General features: G+C 29.4%; 2 protein-coding genes across 3 annotated transcripts; both read left to right on the forward strand.

Moving 5' to 3' along the window:
* Window positions 1-1307: 1307 nt before the first annotated feature.
* On the forward strand, window positions 1308-3653 carry LOC114180332 (FT-interacting protein 3-like). The gene is made up of 2 exons (XM_028066627.1): window positions 1308-3235; window positions 3338-3653. The coding sequence occupies exons 1-2, from the start codon at window positions 1308-1310 to the stop codon at window positions 3651-3653; spliced, it is 2244 nt and encodes a 747-aa protein (XP_027922428.1).
* A 1292-nt stretch (window positions 3654-4945) lies between these two features.
* LOC114181130 (fe-S cluster assembly factor HCF101, chloroplastic) lies at window positions 4946-10913 on the forward strand. Of its 2 annotated transcripts, none has more exons than XM_028067486.1 (15): window positions 4946-5150; window positions 5247-5378; window positions 6666-6814; window positions 6898-6948; window positions 7155-7310; window positions 7618-7761; window positions 7838-7980; window positions 8207-8276; window positions 8388-8483; window positions 8668-8757; window positions 8897-8950; window positions 9289-9412; window positions 9608-9732; window positions 10166-10288; window positions 10543-10913. In XM_028067486.1, the coding sequence occupies exons 1-15, from the start codon at window positions 5078-5080 to the stop codon at window positions 10615-10617; spliced, it is 1605 nt and encodes a 534-aa protein (XP_027923287.1). In that variant the 5' UTR covers window positions 4946-5077; the 3' UTR covers window positions 10618-10913. The 2 variants fall into 2 exon arrangements, with proteins under 2 accessions (XP_027923287.1, XP_027923288.1); XM_028067487.1 differs by having other exon boundaries at window positions 6672-6814.
* The last annotated feature ends 11188 nt before the right edge of the window (window positions 10914-22101 follow it).

A 22101-nucleotide genomic window follows, 5' to 3' on the forward strand; every position in this document is an offset into this window, starting at 1 on the left:
CCCTCATCAAAACTTTTGACCAATTTAGTCCTTCATCTTCCAAAATGCGTGAATTTAGTCCTTTTAACCAAATTTTGTTAAGTTTATCTGACATTTCAAACGCATTTCATGATAGTATTTAAATTATTTATACTGTTTGACACATTTTTGCTTCAATGTTAACTTAAATACTATCATGAAATGCGTTTGAAATGTCAGATAAACTTAACAAAATTTGGTTAAAAGGACTAAATTTACGCATTTTGAAAGATAAAGGATTAAATTGGTCAAAAGTTTTGATGAGGGACTAATTCCAAATTTCGCTGAAACTTGAGGGACCAAAAACATATTTAACCCAACTAAAAAATGACTGAATTATTAGACAATATTCATTGTTTTGCATTGAATAGTCTTTAAAAATTCAAATAAGAAACTGATACATACTAAAATAAACCATGACATACATCTTCGCACCTACAAATAATGATAATAATAATTTAATAAAACTAAATGTATATTCGTTGTCAATATTGACTGATTTTGTTGGTGTTGTCTTCGGCTAAACATTAAAAATATGTGATATTTTAAATATCTTTTTAATATATTTTAAAACGTCAAAATTAATGATGATCAGTGTATTATAAAGATACAGTAAAAAAAAAAAAAAGCAGATAATCCAAATTCGACTGGAATACCATGGTAAAAGAAATGTATAGATTGAAAATTCTCTTTGAACATTCTACTGTGAAATTGTGTAACAGCCGTTATCTATGAAATTTAGTAACTGCTCTTATTATTAGTTTTAATTAAATTATTATAAGGAATAAGTGAAGAAGGAGGTTAAAGGTGGTTATTCTTTCTTGTTTTTTCTTACACATTTTCACATTCCTGTGTGAGGTTTTAACCATTTATCAGTTAAGAGCGAGTGACAGTGAATTGAATCTGATAATGTTTTTAATTTTTATTATATATACAAGCACACAATAAAAAATGCAAGACAAAATGTTCTCTGTTACATATTTTCAAATTGAATTTAAATTTCAATCAATTTCATGTAGCTGTTGCAAACCGAAATCACCATGCAATTATGTATCATGTTTGATAACTGACAACTTCTTCTTTTGTTGGCCTTCTTCACCAAACCTTCACTTTTCTTTATATGTTCTCACATCCTGAAATATTGAGGGAACATATTATTTGAGTTCTTCATTATTCAACAGTTTGTGAGTGTAAGTTTCTTCTTTGATCCTATGTGATATTTGTTCATGTTGTATAAGTGTTTGTGATTGATTTTATTGCATTCTGTCTTCACTTTTGCAGAGTAAACAATGGCAACCCAAAATCAAAACCAGCAACAACAGAAGAAGAACAAAGAGGATTTCTCTCTGAAGGTGACAACTCCAAACATCAATGCCGGAAGAGTGATCAGTGGTGACAGACTCCCCACTGCATTCGACCTGGTTGAGAAAATGCAGTTTCTGTTTGCGAGGGTGGTGAAGGCCAAACGTTTATGTGCATGTCAACCTTGCAACCCTTATGTGAAAGTGAACCTTGGAAGCTTTACAGGAACAACAAGATGCTTGGAGAAAACCACAACTCCGGAATGGAACCATGTCTTTGCTTTTTCCAGGGAAAGGATTCAAGTGCCTGTTCTGGAAGTTGTGGTTTGGAACAAGAAATGTTGTGACCCTGATGAGTTATTGGGTAGTGTTGGATTCACAATTTCTGATGTTCCCATGAGGGTCCCTCCTGATAGCCCCCTGGCACCACAGTGGTACAAGCTTGAGGATCAGAAAAGGGTGAAGCTTGATGTAGAGTTGATGTTGTCTGTTTGGATGGGAACTCAAGCAGATGAAGCTTTTCCTGAGGCTTGGCATTCAGATGCAACAGAGACTTGTGGTGAAAACATTGCTCACACTCGTTCGAAGGTATATATTTCTCCTAGGCTTTGGTATCTCAGAGTTAATGTGATTCAAGCTCAGGATTTGTTGCTCAAACTTAAGAGTGGTAATAATTCTGATATTTTCATCCAAGGTGTTGTGGGGAACTTGGCTCTGAGGAGCCGTTTTAGGAAGAGTAATGCAAACCCTATGTGGAATGAGGACTTGATGTTTGTGGTGGAAGAACCCTTTGATGATTGTTTGTTACTGACACTAGAACAAGGGAGTTACAGCAAGCATGAGAGGGTGGGAAGTTGTGTGGTTCCTTTGAAGAATGTGCAGCAGAGAACTGATGCTACTCCACCAGCTAGTGTGTGGTACAATCTTCACATGCCAAAGGAAAACAAGGGTGAAGAGAAGGTAAAGTTTTCAAGTAAACTCAACATGAGGATCTCTTTGGATGGAGGGTACCATGTTCTTGATGAGGCCACACACTACACCAGTGATCTCAGGCCATCATCAAGAAACTTGTGCAAACCAAGCATTGGTGTTCTTGAATTGGGAATTCTTAATGCTGTGGGGCTGTCTCCAATGAAGAAGGATAACCGCACTGATGCATTTTGTGTAGCAAAGTATGGTCCCAAGTGGGTGAGGACAAGAACCGTTGTGGATAGTCTTTCTCCTAAGTGGAATGAGCAATACACATGGGAAGTTTATGATCCTTGCACTGTGATCACCATTTCCGTGTTTGATAATGGAAACTTGAGTGCAGCAAAAAGTGGTGGAGGAAAAAAACCAGAAGAAGCACTTGATAAGAGAATCGGCAAGGTAAGGATTCGTTTGTCCACTCTTGAAAGTGACAAGATTTACACTCACTCTTATCCACTGATAAACTTGCAAACTCAAGGAGCAAAAAAGATGGGAGAAATTCAATTAGCTGTGAGATTTTCTTGTCCATCTATGTTGAATGTTTTGCAAACATATGCACAACCTTTGCTCCCAAGAATGCACTACACAAGCCCTTTGTCTAGATTTCAGTTGGATAGTTTGAGAAACCAAGCTGCAGTGATCACAACACTGAGATTCAGAAGGGCTGAACCACCACTGAGTAAAGAGATTGTTGAGTACATGGTAGACATGGGTGCAAATGTGTGGAGCATGAGAAGGGGAAAAGCTCAGTTCTACAGAATTGCTGGTCTTCTGAGTTTTCTTGTTTCTGCTGCTAAACAGTTTCATGAGATACATTCTTGGAAGAGTACAGTCACCACAGTGGTTAGTTACTTCATGTTTGTGTTCATCATTTTCCTTCCTAAAATGATTCTGCCATCAGCATTTTCCTTCCTCTTTATGGTTGGAATTTGGCGCTATAGAACAAGGCCAAGGTACCCTTCTCACATGGATATGAGTTTGTCTCAGGCTGACACAGCCAGTGTTGAAGAACTTGAAGAAGAATTTGACCCCTTTCCTTCAAAATTCAGTGGTGACAACTTGAAGAAAAGGTATGATCGGTTAAGAGCAGTTGCAGGGAGGGTGGTGGAAGTGATGGCTGATTTGGCAACTCAAGGAGAAAGGGTTCAATCTTTGCTGAGTTGGAGGGACCCAAGAGCAACCGTTTTGTTCGTTATTTTCTGCTTTGTGGCAGTTATTGTGACATGTTTTGTTCCTTTTCGCATTTTGATGTTGGTTTGGCTGAGTTATGTGTTGAGACCTCCGAGATTTCGAAGCTTTGATATTCCTGCAGTTCCACAGAACTTCCTCAGGAGAATGCCTGCAAAATCAGATAGCATGCTGTGAGTTGGAGATGAAGAAGATGAAGAAGATGAAGATTCTCACTCTCAGAACTCAAGATAGAACAAGATGCAAACTTATGTTTTATTTATTTATTTTCATTAGAGATGTCCAATTTTTGTTCTTTCACTTTTAACTGTCACAGATGACCAATAATGTCATTTTTTTTTATAAATTAGCCAGTTTTTTTCACACTTTAAATATATGTTTTCTATAAATTGTTTTTTCTTTTTATTTGATAGTATTTTTTAAATTTATTTTTTGACTTAACGTGAATCTTTATATATTTTTTAAAAGACTCGATGATGTGATGCATTTATTTAAAAACTTTATCGCTTTCAATTAGCAGTAAATCGGTAAAAGATGATGAGTTGATATATATTACGATTATTCATTCTTTTTATGCCTTTATTATCTTATTATCCAATTTAAGGAAAAAATGGAAGAAATAAACTATATTAAATAAAAGATAAATAGAAAATATGCGGATTAAAAATGTTAGTAATTTTGTTTTTGACTGAATTTTTTTAATAGCGTTGTTTATAATAAATTACTGAATACACTAGTTAATGAGTTGACTTGTATGATTAGAAAAGATATTAAAAAAATTGAAAATTTTTAAAAAATTACAAAAGAAATAAATCAAGTACAAATATAAATAATTTGTATTGATTAATCAAATAATAAAATATAAAAATTTCTTCATCTTTTAAGGAAAAAAAAACTCTTATATAATCTAAAATAAAAGAAAATGTCAAAATATGAACCTTCTTAAATCTTTGTTGTGAACAAATATAAATTACTAGTCCTTGGATTCACCTAGTAATAATACATCACAACTCTTTTAACCCACAATTTATGCAGAGTTTAACATGTATTGTGAGTATAAATATCTTTACATTATTAATTAATTTGAAGTTGGTATGATATTCAAAGTAATTTTTACAAAAGTCAATAAACTTTAAGATATAATACATGGTTATATGACAATATTAAAAAAAAATTGTAAATGCATTTCAATCAAATTCTTGTAGAAGATGAACTATAAAAAGTCCAAAATCTATGCTTTACTCTTTTATACATTATCAATATCATTTTGTTTACACTCATTCGATTATAAATGATTTTGACTTTCAAAAATAATTATTAAAAACTATTTTTTTTTATCATACATGAGAATCAAAATAGAACAAGTGCTCTAAAATTAAATCTTTTTATTTATCTTAAACTGTATGAACCACAAGTTATTCGGACCAATCATGGGTTTAGCCCAGATACCCTATAAAGCAACGACCAAACAAAGTTTAGTAGGAAACATTGAGGTTGTAATCTGCAAAATGATGATTAAAAAAAATATATAGTAGTGGCAACTAGTAACTGAAACATGAGGTTGGAAACAAACTGTCACTGACCTCACCCACAAACACACAATGCAAGTTCTTCATGCTCCATCTTCTCCTCACCTTTCTATCCAAACCTCAAAACCTCCACACCTAACATGGGGTGTGTCACTCATCTGTTCTTCACACACACCACTCTCTTACAACCTTTTCACATCATGTTATGCTCATCACAATTCTCTGTCTTTCTTTCTTGCAGGTTTGCTTCCTTCTGTGAGTGTAAATTCTTCACCTTTTTCCACCCTTCATGTTTCTCTTCACTCCCAAAAGGACCAGCGGTTGTTGTGGGCCCCCCATAGAAGGTTCACCTCCAGAGCTGCTTCTGTTGAAGGTAAATTACTAAATTTGATTCCTTTTCTGTGGATGGAAGATGCTTAATCCACTCATTGGCCTCAAATGTGTGCTAAAGTTTTGGAATTTAGTCAAAGTTTTGTGAACTGGGATGTGGGCATTGTGAATATCGGTGTGGCTGTGGGTTTAGAGTGTATGCATAATGGAACTGTTTTATAATGAAAATTTTCACTTTCCGTGTTTCTGGGTTTTGGTGGGTAGTGTAAACCTAATGCTTGATCAATCTTAAGCTCACCTGAGGTAGGTTCACTTGTTGTATAGTCTTATCAGGATTGATATGATAGATTAAAGAGCAGAATTTCACACTTCTATGCAGGGGTGAAATGGCTATAGATTGTTCTGTTTTCTTTTTCTGCTGGTTCCTGTATAAATTAGTGGTTGGAGAAAGCTGACAAAACAAGATCAACTAACTAATTTGCTGACATAGAGGATGATTCAAATAGGATGTTTGTCAAAGGATGAAGTTTGGGATTTAGGCATACTGTTGTACCGGTGGGGACTATTGAATTTATTCATATACTTTTGGCTCCCTGGTGGTATTTTTAGGCATAATAGTTAAACTATGTCAATGTTAGTATCTCATGTTGTGAATTATGATTTTGTGGTAATTTACGACCAGATAATCTTAAAAGTTTGGGATCAGGTTGGAAGTTCAATGTATATGCCCATTCCAATGGTAGATTGGGCTGGTGAGACAATTTATACACTAAAAATAAGAATGAATAATAAAAGTCAAGTGTTTATGAAAAGCCATTCCAAATTGTCTTTCCAGGAATTCATGATTTCTTGGTTGATGTTTCATAAGACTATTTTATGTGTGTGTAAATAATATTTTCAAAATTTATATCTTTCATTTGGATAAATTCAAAAAATCATGGCTGTAATCCAGAATATGCATAAAATGTTTTAGCTCGAATTTCAAAAGAATATTTTTTGTTGAGCACTAAATCAGATTATTTTCACATTCAGCAATTGCTTTAGACTTTTGAATGCTCAGATGGTTAAGACCAGTGCGGTTGTATATCAAATGATCAAAAGACATTGCATGAGATCAATGAAGTCAGTGGAAGGATTATAAAGATTTGACAAGGAAGAAGTTTTTCACAGCCTAATGAGTCACGTATTTGGTTAAATGACAATGCAGAATTATATTGGAAAAAGTTTGAAGATTTTCATGCATAAAACTTGTCATAAAAAGTACTACACCTTATGCTGTTCGGTGAATACTTATTGTTGCTTCTTGCGTTAATTTTGTGGATTTTCATAGATGCAGTTGGTGATTCTTCAGTATCAACTGGAACGGCTGAGGGTGATGTGTTGAAAGCCTTGTCTCAGATCATTGATCCAGACTTTGGAACGGATATTGTTACATGTGGATTTGTGAAAGATCTGCAGATTGATAAAGCATTAGGAGAGGTCTTAAAATCACTAACCTGAAACTTTCTGCAACACTTGTAAATGATAATGTTCTCACTAAAATTTTTTCCTTTGAATCTCAGGTATCGTTTCGGTTGGAGCTCACTACACCAGCATGTCCAATCAAGGACATGGTAAATGACACAATTGCCATTGTTTGAGCTATATCTGATGTAGGTTAGAGTGGTGGACCTTTCTTTTTGTAAACTCAGTACATAGCAGGGATAAAAAATGAACTATTTCATCCATCTTCTATTAGAGAAAGAAATGTTTAGTACTTGATTTTCACCATCACTAACTCTATGTTATTGAGACTAATGAATATATATGAATGGCACAGTTTGAGCAGCAGGCAAATGAAGTGGTGGCAATGCTCCCTTGGGTCAAGAATGTTAAAGTTACAATGTCTGCACAACCAGCAAGACCTATATACGCCGAGCAACTTCCGGCAGGTCTACGGACAATTTCAAATATTGTGGCTGTGTCCAGTTGCAAGGTTGATCTTTGTTGGAGGTTTTCCTTCATCGTATATTGGTCCTGTTATACTGAATTATTTGCCCGTTATTCCTGCTGATAAAAGATTTTGCAGTTCTGAGTTGTGAATGATAGTTTTTCATATATAGGTATAGCTGCTGAAAAATATCTTGATTTTTTATTGCAACAAAAACTAAATGCAGTCTTTCCACACTGAAAGGATTAAAATCAACGATTGGTTGAAGCTAAAAAATTCCTAGATGGAATTATGTGCCAATTCATGTACCATAATTTGCATTTATGAAGACCTTTTATGTCAAACTTTGCAGGGGGGTGTGGGAAAATCAACTGTAGCTGTAAACCTTGCTTACACATTGGCTGATATGGGTGCTAGAGTTGGTATATTTGATGCTGATGTTTATGGTCCAAGCTTGCCAACCATGGTCTCTCCCGAAAACCGACTGTTACTAATGGTAAGATTTGATAAACCAATGGATTTTAAATATTTATTGAGTACTGCAAACATAATTCTTCAGGGTCTTGCTGCAGAATCCAGAGAAGAAGACCATAATTCCAACTGAATACTCGGGAGTGAAACTAGTCTCTTTTGGATTTGCGGGACAAGGACGTGCAATAATGCGTGGCCCCATGGTTTCTGGAGTCATTAATCAACTTCTTACTACTACAGAGTGGTAAGCATTTAAAGAAAAAAATACTAAAGAGTGAATAGGGAAAATATTACATGCTATATTGGCTTATAAAACCATGTCTTTTAGTTTTTGCATTGTATTTCTTATACTAATTACCTGTAGGGGCAAGGCTTTTTGTTGTTTTTGCTAGCTTTGTTACATTTGTTCAGTAATCTATACACTAATCCTGTTCAAAAATTATATAATCGCGATTTGATATACAATGTAGGGGTGAGCTGGATTACCTTATTATAGACATGCCTCCTGGAACTGGAGATATTCAACTCACATTATGCCAGGTTCTGAATTGGTGGACTAGTATTGTTATCTTTCATAATTTGTTATGGTTTGTTTCAAATCACACTTTGCCTAGTCTCATTTGATTTGATTTTGGTTTCATATTTCTTTAGGTAGTTCCATTAACTGCCGCTGTAATTGTTACCACTCCTCAAAAGCTGTCATTCATTGATGTTGCAAAAGGAGTTCGGATGTTTTCAAAGCTTAAGGTGGTTCTTCTACAAAACCATGTCTTTTACTGTTTGTTTTGAACTGTTTCACATTTTTTTACCCTTCCCTCTGTTTGATATATAGTTCTTTTGAAAATGTTTGTGAAAGTACTTGCTAGTCATACTTACTTTGATGCTATTTATGTTTTATACTTATGTGTATTCTTTTCTGTTAATGCTTAAGGTGCCTTGTGTCGCTGTTGTGGAGAACATGTGTCATTTTGATGCTGATGGAAAACGATATTACCCATTTGGCAGAGGTTCAGGTTCTCAGGCATGAATAATGTTTTTGATTGTTAACTTTTATGTGCTGCTTCATCAAGGAAAAAAATGTGGACAAGCTTATTATACTTAATAGAAAACAATTCTGTACTGTCTGTGGCACATGTTTGATAGTTTGATTATGTTTGCAGGTTGTTCAGCAGTTTGGAATACCTCATCTATTTGATCTCCCTATTAGACCAACTGTATGTTTCATTTTACTTTATCTTTTATAATTCAAATCTTTTTCTCAAATTTTTGTTTCACCAGCAAAATTTGTCCTTAACCTTCCATATTTTAGACTTAGAGGAGTTAAAACAGCGATTAACTAACTACACAGTGTTAAGTAGTTGCCTTATATACTCTAAATTGGCTTTATCTCTAGTCGATATGAAATTTTCAACATACAGTACGCAATGAACCTGTTTAGTTCTTTAAAGATATTATGTTTATAGCAGTCTCAAAATCTCAATGTTCTTGCTGCATTGCTAAATGCAAACTATGATTTGAGAACAAGTGAAGTTTATTTGAATAAGTGTCACAGCTCTCTGCCTCTGGAGACAGTGGAAAGCCAGAAGTGGTGGCTGATCCTCAAGGTGAAGTTTCCAAGATATTCCAAAATCTAGGAGTATGTGTTGTTCAGCAGTGTGCCAAAATACGCCAACAAGGTATTCTGTTCCCTCTTGGGGATGTTTGTGAAACATTGTTATTTATTAATGTTTTGTCCCACAATTGTATTTGATGCTACTTATGGAAACAGAAGGCAGTTTTTCCTTTAAATATGTAATAATAGTTACTTTATCAAATACTTTAAAGTTTATTAGTGTTTTTCTTTGATTGAAAAATACTTTACTTCATATCAGTTTCGACTGCTGTCACCTATGATAAATCAATCAAGGCAATCAAAGTAAAGGTACCAGATTCAAAAGAAGAATTCTTGCTGCATCCTGCAACAGTGAGACGGAATGATCGCTCTGCTCAAAGTGTGGTATGTGAAAAATTAACGGATAAGTTTTGTTTTCAAAATACTTTGAAGTGAAGTAATAGTTTAAAACTAAAATTTCTGAACTTTGTTCTTATATCAGCATACATGAGGATGATAAAATAACCAACCTAATAGTTTAGGACTATTTATTTTTTCTGACCTTGGAAAGTACAGGGAAACATTGGATTGAAGTTGAAATTCATGTTAACCAGAATTCAAAGTGTCTGGTTGAAGAGAATGGATAGTTGTGAAAGAAAGTCCATACCAAATACATTCAAAAAAAACCTGTTGCTTTCTAAGAAGAAAAATTGCACATTGACTAGTAATCCATGTCTGATTTTCTTAAATAATTTAAATTAATACCTGCATGGATCTTTCAAATGTCATATTCCACTTAGGTATCTGTCTCATCAAGAGCTAATTTTATCTAAAATAGGATGAATGGACGGGGGAGCAGAAACTGCAGTACAGTGATGTTCCTGAAGATATTGAACCTGAAGAAATTCGGCCAATGGGAAATTATGCAGTTTCAATAACTTGGCCTGATGGGTTTAGTCAGGTAATTTTATAACATCTGATATGATAACGAATTTTTACTATATTCAAATAAGATCATGTTAAACATCACTGTGAACTTTTACGTATCAGTTATGCTGATACTCCAAAATCCATCGATCATTATATCTTGTAAGTTACTGAGAGAGTACTAATATCCTTGGTTGAAGCATATCAGTATATGCAATGCAACCAGAACTAGAGAGTACTGGCAAGTTTTAATCTGTGGTTAATTTTTATTGCTACCACATGTTGCAGATTGCTCCTTATGATCAATTACAGACGATGGAGCGGCTGGTTGATGATGTTTTTGAACCAAGTGTGCAAGCATGATGAAGAAAAACATCAACTTAGTTGCATTGATGGTGCTGGGAATGGAAAAAACCATTATACATGTATGATAGCCTCAGTTCATAAATCTTTCAACAAATAGGGATATGAACAGAGTTTGATAGAGCATTATTCTGTGAGATAGGTTGGCCTTGAGATTCACATCACACCTCAAGAATAAAGCATTTTTTTTTTTCAACTGTGAACAGAGGTGTATGCCATTTTCATCTGCTAGCCTTGTACCATAAATCTTTTAAGCATGTATTATTTTGCAGATATCAAGATATATTATGCTAAAATTCCACTTTTCTTCCCAAAGACAAACAATAAACAATAACTTTAGTTTAAACTAAATATATTTTAATCATTATTTTTCTTTTATATATCTTATTTTCTTTTAATCATTCCTCTCTTTTCTTTTAAATCATTATTTAAATTTTTTTTACATATGTATTTTTTTAATTTTATATTTATAACTATTTTAAAAATTATATATTTGTTATTGATCTTTTAAAAAATACAAATACACAAGCGGGACAGCGCCTATATGTTCCCTAGTTCTGATAAAGACTTTTACACCATCAAGATACTAGAATTATATATAGATGGTCAAGATATTAAGTTTTTCGATGGCCAGTCCAAAACTCATGCATTAATTTTTCTTTTATTTTAACACGACACTTTAAGACGTTAAAGTTAAGTTAACAACGTAGGAACTCAATTTATAAAAAGAAGATATCAAATCAAAAACCTAAATATAAAACCAAATTACAAAGAAAACTTTTATTTTTTTAAATCACAAAGGATTTGAATTATATTTGTTATATTATTAATAAAGTGTGTTTCATGATTTAGTTTGTGTATTATTGTTAACATTATTTTATTCGTATTAATAATATTTTAATTGTGGGTGTATATAGACTATAGTATAAGAAATAAGTATTAAAAATACCAGAGTCCATATGGTGTTTTGATTTTCCTTTTTGTTTCTACTGTATTATTTTTTAGGGTTAAATATGTTTTTGATCCTTTAACTTTAACTGAATTCTAAAATTAGTGTATTTCGAAACTTTGGACCAATTTAGTCCTTCATCTTTCGAAATACGTAGATTTATTCCTTTTAATCAAATATTGTTAAGTTTATTTGACATTGTAAGTGTGTTTCATAATAGTATTTGACTTAACATTAAAGTGAAAATGTATTAAACAATATAAACAACTCAAATATAATCTTGAAATGTCTACAAAACATCAAATAAATCTAACAAAATTTGATTAAAAAGACTAAATTTACATATTTCAAAATAGACTAATTTCAAAATTCATTGAACGATAAGGGAAAAAAAACATATTTAACCTTTTTTTTATTATGCTAGTTGTGGATATACTTTGTCAGTCACATTTAATGGACATATTATTCTTCTAATAACAAAATGGGCTATGTTCGTGTTTTGTCATGACTTTTTAGTCCACTTATTTTTTTTTTTTCGTCTTGATCTTTTAAGTCTTTATCCCCATTTATTTTACTTTAGATTTGATAATTTTTTTATTCTGGTTCTTATAAAAAGGTTTAGTCTCCGTCACTATATGATGAATAGTGCAAAGACATCATCGTCATAGACACAAACAATATGTAACATCATACAAATACACTTACCATTGAAAAATAAAATAGAAAGTCATAAAAGTGGTAACATAGAACTTTTATGGTTTTTGCACAATGCGTTAAGAAATAGTTTTTCATGGAAACCGTCTGCAACAAAACTTGAAAGGTTCTCCAATGGTGAAACATGTGTTTCCAATTTTGTTCATTTCTGAGAAATCGGAAGAGATAATGTTTGGCTTTGTCCAATCATGTTCTTATTCAATACAACATTTGTCCTTGTTATGTCCATGGCTGTTATTTTAGTTTTATTTCTTATGTTTCCTTTGGTATATAAAAAAGTGGTTTTAACTTTCTATTAAATATATTTGTAGTTTTTTAAAAAAAATACCTTTCTGAAATTATTTATATATAAAAATATTATTTTTAAATGTTTATTATTTGGAAGTGGTTTCACATGTTTTTTATTTCTTCAAAACATTAAAAAAAATTGTGCTTCTAAACATTAATACTTTACAAGAGAATAAATTTATAGTGTTTTCTTAAATTAATGACGAATTTATGGGAAATAAAAAAAAAACGTATTATTGGAAAACATATTCAAGCTTCTTCCTTTTTTGGTAGTTTGAGGAGTTGTTTGATTGATTTATGTAGTTTCGTTTCATACTTTTTCTCACTTAAATTTGTCTAGAAACTTATTAAGATCAATTTGTATTCAAATATGAAAAAATTGAAATCAAATTTGTGATAACTTAACCATCAAATTTAATTCTTAAAACTTTAGGATAACCATTGAGAGTATGAAGTTAGTTTATAAGTCATGTCATTAAAATTTGGAAGAAATCCTTACATTTGTGAAAAGGATGTTGATCGACTTTTATAATTGTATAAAAAATATTTTGCTAAAACATGTGTTTTTGGAAATTTTGATATTTGAATGTAAAATAAGTTAATTCATATATGTGCGCATAATAAGAGGTGAATTTTTTCTGCATACTTTTTCAAGAAACAGGTGACTTTTTAACTTAAAAAAGTTGAGATATTACCACCAAAATTAAATTCTTGAAAAATATGCAAATAGGGCTACATAGTTTATATTTAAACAAAAATAACAAAAACATTTATAATGCGTGAATATAAAGATTGACGGAGCTGATAATAAAACTGTGTATTTTATTTTTCGAAGTATTAAAATGTTTCCATATCAATATATGGTAATGTTTATGATTCTTTTATTTTGTATACTTTTGGTATATGCACGAAATTAATGTTCAAATTCGATTTGTGGTTCTAAGTTGTGATTGTGACTATATGAAAATCTTGGACACGTCTTTCATTTCATGCAACCCTAACTGGTCCACGTGATCAGTGGCGGAACTTGCTCGATATTTATAGGGCGCCAAAATATACTTAAAATTTATATATTTAATTATAGATCCGTAAGATTATTTAACTTAATAATAATTGAATCAATACTAAAATTTTTAGTTATATTTTGTTTTTAATGTAAATAATCATATCGTCGGCAAAAAAATTCATCTTCCGTTTTATTTTGCAGTCTTATTTTGATAATTTTTATTGTAGAAAATTATCTTTTTGATATAGTTGTAGAAACAAGAAGAGTTAAAATAAGACGAGACAGATTAAAAAATCAATCAAGTAGATGTAATTGACTTCCTATTTTTGTCAAAAATTGATTTGTTCTATTTTTTTCCTCACAGTAGCTTCCATTTTATCACTTTTAAATAATTAATTTATTCTTTTATTTCTTCATCAATATACTTATGTTTTAAAAAAATACTAAAAGATAATTTATCATAATCTAAATAAAAATTGTGATATGTAATTAATAAAAGAAAAATATATGATAATCAAGTCACAATTAAAAATCAGTTATTAAAAAATACTTAGTGTATTGCTTTTTCTTCGATATTTATAAAAATGAATATACCAAATGCTCGTGAGATAAAAAATAATATTAATTATTAAACTAATATTTCACTATCAATTGAGAAAAAAAGAATTACTTTTCTCTTCAATAATAGAAGAAAGCATACAAAAATGAGAGCATAAAATAATGAATTTGTGTTCAACTTTCTTTTTTTCTTCATAAACAAAAGAAAACAAAACAAGTAAAAATCTAAAGTGGATACAATATGTGAGAAACTCAAAAAACAGTAAGAGAGAAAATAAAAAATATCTTAATAAATTTATTTATTTTTTATTAAATTTAATTTTATGTTTTATTATTTATTTGCATTAAATGTTATATTTTATAAAATAAATAAAAAGATACATATTTTAATTCTTATCAATTCCCAATATATACTTTTATTATTTAAAAAATTCCAAAACATTAAATTTCTTATACATAATTTAAAAAATTAAAAACAAAAAAATTTCATATAACATAAAAAAAAAAATTCAAAAACGTTGGGGGGGGCCACGGCTCCCCCCGTCCCTTCCTCGGTCCGCCTCTGCACGTGATAATCACATCCACATTCATCAATAAGCTTTTACTATACAACTTTTTAAAAATACCTAGCAATCACTATCACAATTTTTAAAATTTTATATTTTGTGTTAAAAGTAAAGATGTAAAAATGGGTTCCAATCTGAATTGACTCACGGATTTGAATCGGGTTGAGTTGATAAAAATTCAAGTTTTTAAAAAGTGGATTGAACTCAACCGACTCACGAGTTAAATGGATTCAAGCGGGGTTGACTCATTTAACACATTAACTCTTTTTTTTACAATTTTTTTAAATTTTTCTATAATTATTTATATTTCATTATATAGGTTCATAATTTCATATTTTTAAATTCTAGAATGTTGCTCAATAATATTTGAATATTTGAATATTTAATTAATTTGATTGTCACGTTATATATGTTGATATTTTAATTTTTAATTATAATTTGTATAGTAAATTACTCAAGCACCGCCTTATATACAATTTTTTTTAAATGTGTAGTTTTTTCATTTATATTTTGTTAGATACTATGACAGAAAAATGTGTAATATTAACCATGTTTTCTTGGACACATAAACACTTTCTTGAAAATAATTCATCATATATTGGTGGTGAACATGATGAAGATATTGGTTCTTGATTTTATTATGATTAACATCTCATAAATTGCTTAAAAAATTATTTAAATATTTAAATACTTTAATTTTCACCTATCAGAATTTACTCATTTCATTTATATAAATATGAAACACTATATATAGAAGATTTTTAATTCATTATGCATCAAATGTACTTCAATTAAACAAAAAATAAAATTTCCAACAAAATTTATCATCTAAATTTAATATAATTTAAAAATTCCAACAAAATAAACTTTTTAAATCATTAATGTTTTGGTGTTTCCCATAAATTAGACTTTATTTTAGGGTAGTATGCGCATTTATGGGTCAGACTCTTACCCATAAGACTCTGAATCTGATTCTGTGGTTTGCATTGAAGGAAGCCTATTTTTTGGTGATCTCCACAGTTACGATATGAAATTTTAATTTCTTTCTTATAAAAATTCCCCTTTCACATTATTTTAAAATTTTATTATGTTCTTTTAATGAGAGAGTTTTGCAAAAACTTGAGAGGAAAAATTATTTCTAGGATAAAATAATATTTTACTTTATAATATATATCTTATTGAAAATTTATTATTTATTATTATTATTATTATTATATTTGAATGAAAGAGTTAAAACCGAAGAGTTGAGTCACATCTGAAGTAGCAGTATTAGGAACCGTCCAATTAATGAAAAAAGGACCCATTTTCAGATTTTTTTTTCTCACACTAAAATCACCATCGCAGTGCTGGTGGTGGCTTCAACCCCTTTTTCTACTTTTAATTCTTAATTTTTTTTTCTAAAATACATTATTAAAAAATTGTATAAATAGAATAATTTTCAAAATATTTGCCTATGTTTTACACTTTAGGGTCAGAAGGATCAGTAAAATAATATGAATTAATTATTTGTTGTAATTTGGTGTAAAATACCCTATAGTATAGACAGAAAAAAGCAATTTATAAATATCAAAAGAGCTTCGTATGTTTATTTATTTAAGGTTATGATAGGTATTAACAAAAAGAATAAATATATAATTTTTTAAAAAGTTCCTTATTGATAATGTACAACATCTTCATTTTAGCACGTTTTATATGACTAAAACACAGGTCATTTTTAAGGGAAGGAAGTATATAGAATATCATTACCTGCATTAATTTTTTTTTAATTTCTTGATATTTTTTAAAATGGGTTTTTGTAAAACAAAAAGTATAAATGAAAATGGTAATGACGGACACTACTTAAAATTATACTATTTTAAAAATATATATAAAATAAAAATCTTTACATTCTGTATTAGAAGATAGAGATATCCTCTTTAAAACTTGTTTGTTTTTGTCATGTCAAATCAAAATAATGACTCTTTATATTTTTTCTGATGAAAAGAAAAGAAAAAAACTCAATTAGTTAAGTGCTTACTAATAATACACAGTTAATTGGATTTGCCTTGTTTAGTTATATTAATATTACTTTCATTGATAAATTTTCTTCATGTGAAAAATATATATTATAAGTGATTAAAAAGTAAACATAGATAAATTTTATAACTTCCTAACCTTTTTTTATGAAGAAAAATATATATTATAAGTAATTAAAAAGTAAACAGCAAAGATATTGATGAAGAAATTTTAATGGCAGCAGCAATATTTGACAGAAGGAAAGTGATTGTTATATTGTTTCATATCCTTTTTGGTTTTATTTTAGAATTTAAGTGAAAGAAATACCTCAAAGATCTCTAATCTATAATTCATGAGTTTTATTAAAAAAATATTTTTATTTAATATAAATATTCACAGTGATCTCATTGAGTGTCCATTTTTTTTATGATCGGGAGGACATTTTTAGTAAGAGTAACTTATATGAATTATTTCATATATTTAAAATTCTAATTTGTAATTTCTATTGTGTCACGTCATTATTGCTAAACAACTTAAATCCAATTTTCCGCTTCTTCTATTCGGCCAACTCCATAAAAGGACTAATAACAATTATAATATTATAAATTTTATTTTATTATTCCAATCATAACCTTTTTCAATTTAAAAAAAATAAATTTCATTTTATATTAATTTTCACTAATTACTTTTAAATTTATAACACAATTTCTCACATTGCAGGATTTTGCATCATTCTTCTAAATCCCATCACACAACACTTAATTATAAAACATTTTTCACTTTCAAAATAATAATAATTTTAACCATTTTTCACTTTTCACTTTTAGATTGTTCTCCAATTAATTCATCATCCAATTTTATAAGCTCGACCCCATTAAAGAACTTTACTATAAATAATAGGTCAAAGATGGATCTCAAATTAAATCTCAGACCAAATCAACAATATTGTTCTTGTTGTCTATAGTGTTAGGTCAAATACTTAATTTTATTTCACAATTATCATGTCCGAAGTTCGTGGACATGAATCATGCCACGGATTGAGGAGCAATAACTGCTCATAGAACTTGATTAAATATTTTAATTAATCTCTAATACATGTTTAATCCTCAAATATATTTCAATTTAATCTTTATACATCCTTGACCAGATCCTCAGTCAGCAGCCCAAAAATAAGGCAGTTCGCTACAAGCGGATAATTCTGTAGATTGTTGATGTTACAATTTTTTCAGAATAATTTTAGAGAGTTCACAAACCGAGCGGTCATAGCTCACCCGTGACAGTGAAATTTTGTCACCATAGCATAAATATGTGACCTTCAACAGCACGCACGGACCTTCGATCGGACGGCTACATCAAAAAATCAAATATGCAAATTAAGGTAATACAAGTCAGTAATCAAGTTTAAAATACAATTGGACCATGATTAAGAAAATCTCAATCACAGCTCATATCAAACACTATAAATAGAAATTCAAGTAAGTTAGAAAAGACTTTTACTTCGTATTTATTATAACATTAATTGCACTCATTCGAATGGACTTTAAATGACTTAAACATTAAAACTTATATCACGTTGATAGGTATCCGATTGTCTAAATAACCAAACAGAAAAGAAAAGGACGAGATCGAACGGAAGGAACTGCGACGAAAACAAGGAGAGGATAAACATAAACTGAGTGCTTTTAGATATTACCGAAACATATTTGCAGAGTTTGGTTTACAACAAGAAAATAAATGAAAATGGTGGTGAGCGAAAGTTGAAACATTCAACTAGAAGTTAGGATAATATGTGCATGTTGTCTTGTCGGTAATGAATATTTGATAAAGAAAAAAAAAGATAAAAAAAGATTGGTGAGTTATGGCCCTGTCCACACAATATGGAATACAGAGAGATAGAAAGGACAAAAGTGAGCGAATTCTTATAAATGGATTCTTTTATGTCTTTCTGAAATCAGATTCTTACCAAATAGAAAATGCTTGCCACCTGTAATCACTTTTATCATGTCAACTTGTAAATAAAAATATTTAGTTTTGGATAATAACCTTTTTCTTAAAGGTGTGCCCAGATTCCAATTAATCAACAATTCCTTAAATTTGAATCAGTCCCCGAAAATTCTACTTCATTCGGAGTGTTGATTCAAAATCCATTGAAAAGATGTAAGTATAGTTAATTTAATTCGAATATTGTATTTAAAATATTAGTTAATTTATTTATATTTTGCTATTATGAATTTTGACATAATTATGATTATATTTTAAAATTTATTGATCATTTGTCATTATATTAAAAATCACATTAAATTCATCATAAAAATTATATTGAGACACGTAAGCAAATTGTGTTTATTACGAAAAGAAATTTAAATAAATACGTGAATATAAAATATTAAACCATTTTTATTATTTTTTATAATAAAAGTTAAATTAATTAATTTATCAACACAGTAATTTTTTTCACGAAAAAATATAAAAAACTTTGAATTGAATATACTTTTCAAAAATGTAAATACCAATGTTATTTTTTTCTAAAATTCTAAGAAAACAATCGTTAGTAAAAAAAATCATGAACAATTAAAGTATAATCATTCTATAATCAAAATTTCTGAAAATCTACCCTTATATTTTTAAATATAAATGATTCTCATAAATTTAATATAAGTACAAGTCAAGTCTCTTAAAAGAAGATAAAGAACTATCAAAATATTCACCTTGAGCTCTAAAAATATCATTCTATATAACTAAATTAGAATAACTTATAGTTACAGTATCAATATTCACTTTAAACTAATTAGCAGATAGAACTTGTCATAATACTTAATACTTTCTTAAGTGAAACCACTTTATAGTTTGAGATAAAGCATAAAGTCACATCCATTTTTTAAAACCTCAAGATCAATAAATAAAATGTTATAACAACTTCCAAAAAATAAAATTTTTAGCTTACGACACAACATGCAACAAAATCAAATTCTCCAAATTTACAAATTTCATATTAGAAAAGTAAAAGAAAAAATTTGCAATTTTCTAAAACACGCCTCTATCATCCGAAATTCAAAAGGAACATCTTCATTCTCGTTAATATTAAAAAAAGAGTATAAATTAATAAAAAAAAACATTCAATAAATACTTGTCCAAATCGATCTAACAACATACTATAACTTAACTATATAGACTTTAATATACTTAAAATTTTCACACTTAATTTAATGTTTCATAATCTTGTACTTTGATGCATAATTTGTATTAATTTTATAATTTATTTTATTTTATACTATTTTAATATCAAATAAATAGCCGAATCCAAACTAATTTTTTTATCATAAATTTGGTTTGATTTGGATGTGGTGTATGGTACGACCTATAGCTCAATAATAATTATAAACATAGATATAAAATTTAATTAGTCGGATGATACCCACTTTCATTTAGATGTGTCAGTTTGATATTCGCTTTTAAAAATGTGTCAATTGAGTTCAAACTTTTAAAAACATACTTCAATTATGTTCTTTTCAGCAAAAAATTATTAATACCATTAACGGTATTGATATTTAAAACGACTTACAAAATTAAGTATTGATATTTATATCAAAATTTAGTGGTAAAAGTCATGAATTAAGTTAATGGCTTTAATAATTTTTGTTTGAAAGAGACTTGTTTAAGACTAGATTGACACATTTTTAAAAACAGATACTAAATTACACATTTGAACGAAAGTGAATACCATCCGACTAATTAAATCTAGATATAAATATATAATAAATAGTAAAAATTTCAAATCACCTGACCATTGTAAGTAACACAATATATTAACAAAATTAGAAGTACAAATATACAACACTAGCTAGGAATATGCACATATTATGTATCTTGTCAAACAAACTTACACACACCATGTTGTTCATTAGGTACATATTATTATAAGAACACATCACACCAAATGAAGAAAAAACGTTGACCGACAGAGCAAAAACCTCGTTCAAATTCAAACTGAAAAAAAACAAAAATTCACACAAACCAAGTCAAAATTATTAATCCAAGACAAAGAAAACGTTTTGTCATACAATTAAGTCCTATGTTAATTTTATTGAACGATGTAGTGCATGTTATTCCTTCTGATTTCAGAATTATTTGTTGGAAACAGAATGGTACCCTAAAAAGAAAACATTAACACATGGATCTAAGTATTTGTAGGGAAAATATATATGTATGAGAAGCAAAGAGGGACCCCAAGTTTAGTTAATAAGTTCAAATTCTGAGCTTCCATTGGTTCAATCATGGCGGAATGGATAAGATTATGCAATCAAACAAATGGAGCAAATTTAAAGCCGGCAAAACAAAACTTTTAATACTGTCACATGTATTTACTTATGCACGGGCCAATCAATAAAGTTAAACAGTTTTTCTTTGATTGAATTAACTTGGAGAAAAGTCACCGTCAAAATAGACATATCACATTTTTTTTATAAATTAGTACCTTCTTATCTTATCGACTTAGATGTATTTAGATGGATACAAAATCTTTTATAAAAATTGAGATGTTTCAAGTTAATATTTAGGTTCATTCTTCGATCTCTCCTCTAAGTTATTAGTTTTCAACATTGTTTTTGTCGAGATGTTCTCTTCTGTTAAGAATCTAAGTGTGAGTTTAAGTCTCATATTGACCAGAAATGAGAAAGTAGAGCACTATATAAGAATAAAGACCCATAAACCCATTGTCTTAAGGTTTTGGGTTCAGAGTGGTGTCAATGCCTTGTATAGTTAGACTCAGGTCTCATTAGTGTTTGATTTCTCAATAAAACCCCCTCCTTTATAAACCTAACATCTTTCGATGAAGGTTCTAGATGCCATACCAGGGGAGAGTCTGCAAAGACACACCACCAAAGTTAGTTATTGCAGTAATAAAAAATAATAAAATTATTGTTATTGTTATTATTATTATAAAGTTAAATATAAATATTTTTTGTAGTTTTATTATAAATAAATTATTTATTTTGCAGAAAATAAATTTAATTAAAAAGTTATTAAATTTAAAAAGATGGTTAAATTGGAAAAAATAGTTAAAATTTAGAAAAATGATCACTTAAATAATAAAATAAATAATTTTAATTCAAAACACTTTTATTTAAAAAGAAAAATTAGAAAATAATTACATACACATAAAAGAAGAACATAAATAAATATAAAATTGAGAGGAAAATTTGATTAGTAAGTGGCAAGAGAGGGGAGAAGTAGAAGATATTGTTGTGATAGATAATCTTGTAGGTCCAAGAAAAAAAGGTGATTGAAGTCATTGTTTTGTTGACACTTAAAGAAATACATAGCAGTAATATTTTTATTTAAATTTTCGTTCCTATATACATATATAAATTTTTGAACTCTCATAAAATAATATTAAACAAAACAACATA

The sequence above is a fragment of the Vigna unguiculata genome, chromosome 4 (genome assembly GCF_004118075.2).
Source record: "Vigna unguiculata cultivar IT97K-499-35 chromosome 4, ASM411807v1, whole genome shotgun sequence".
NCBI classification, from domain to species: domain Eukaryota; kingdom Viridiplantae; phylum Streptophyta; class Magnoliopsida; order Fabales; family Fabaceae; genus Vigna; species Vigna unguiculata.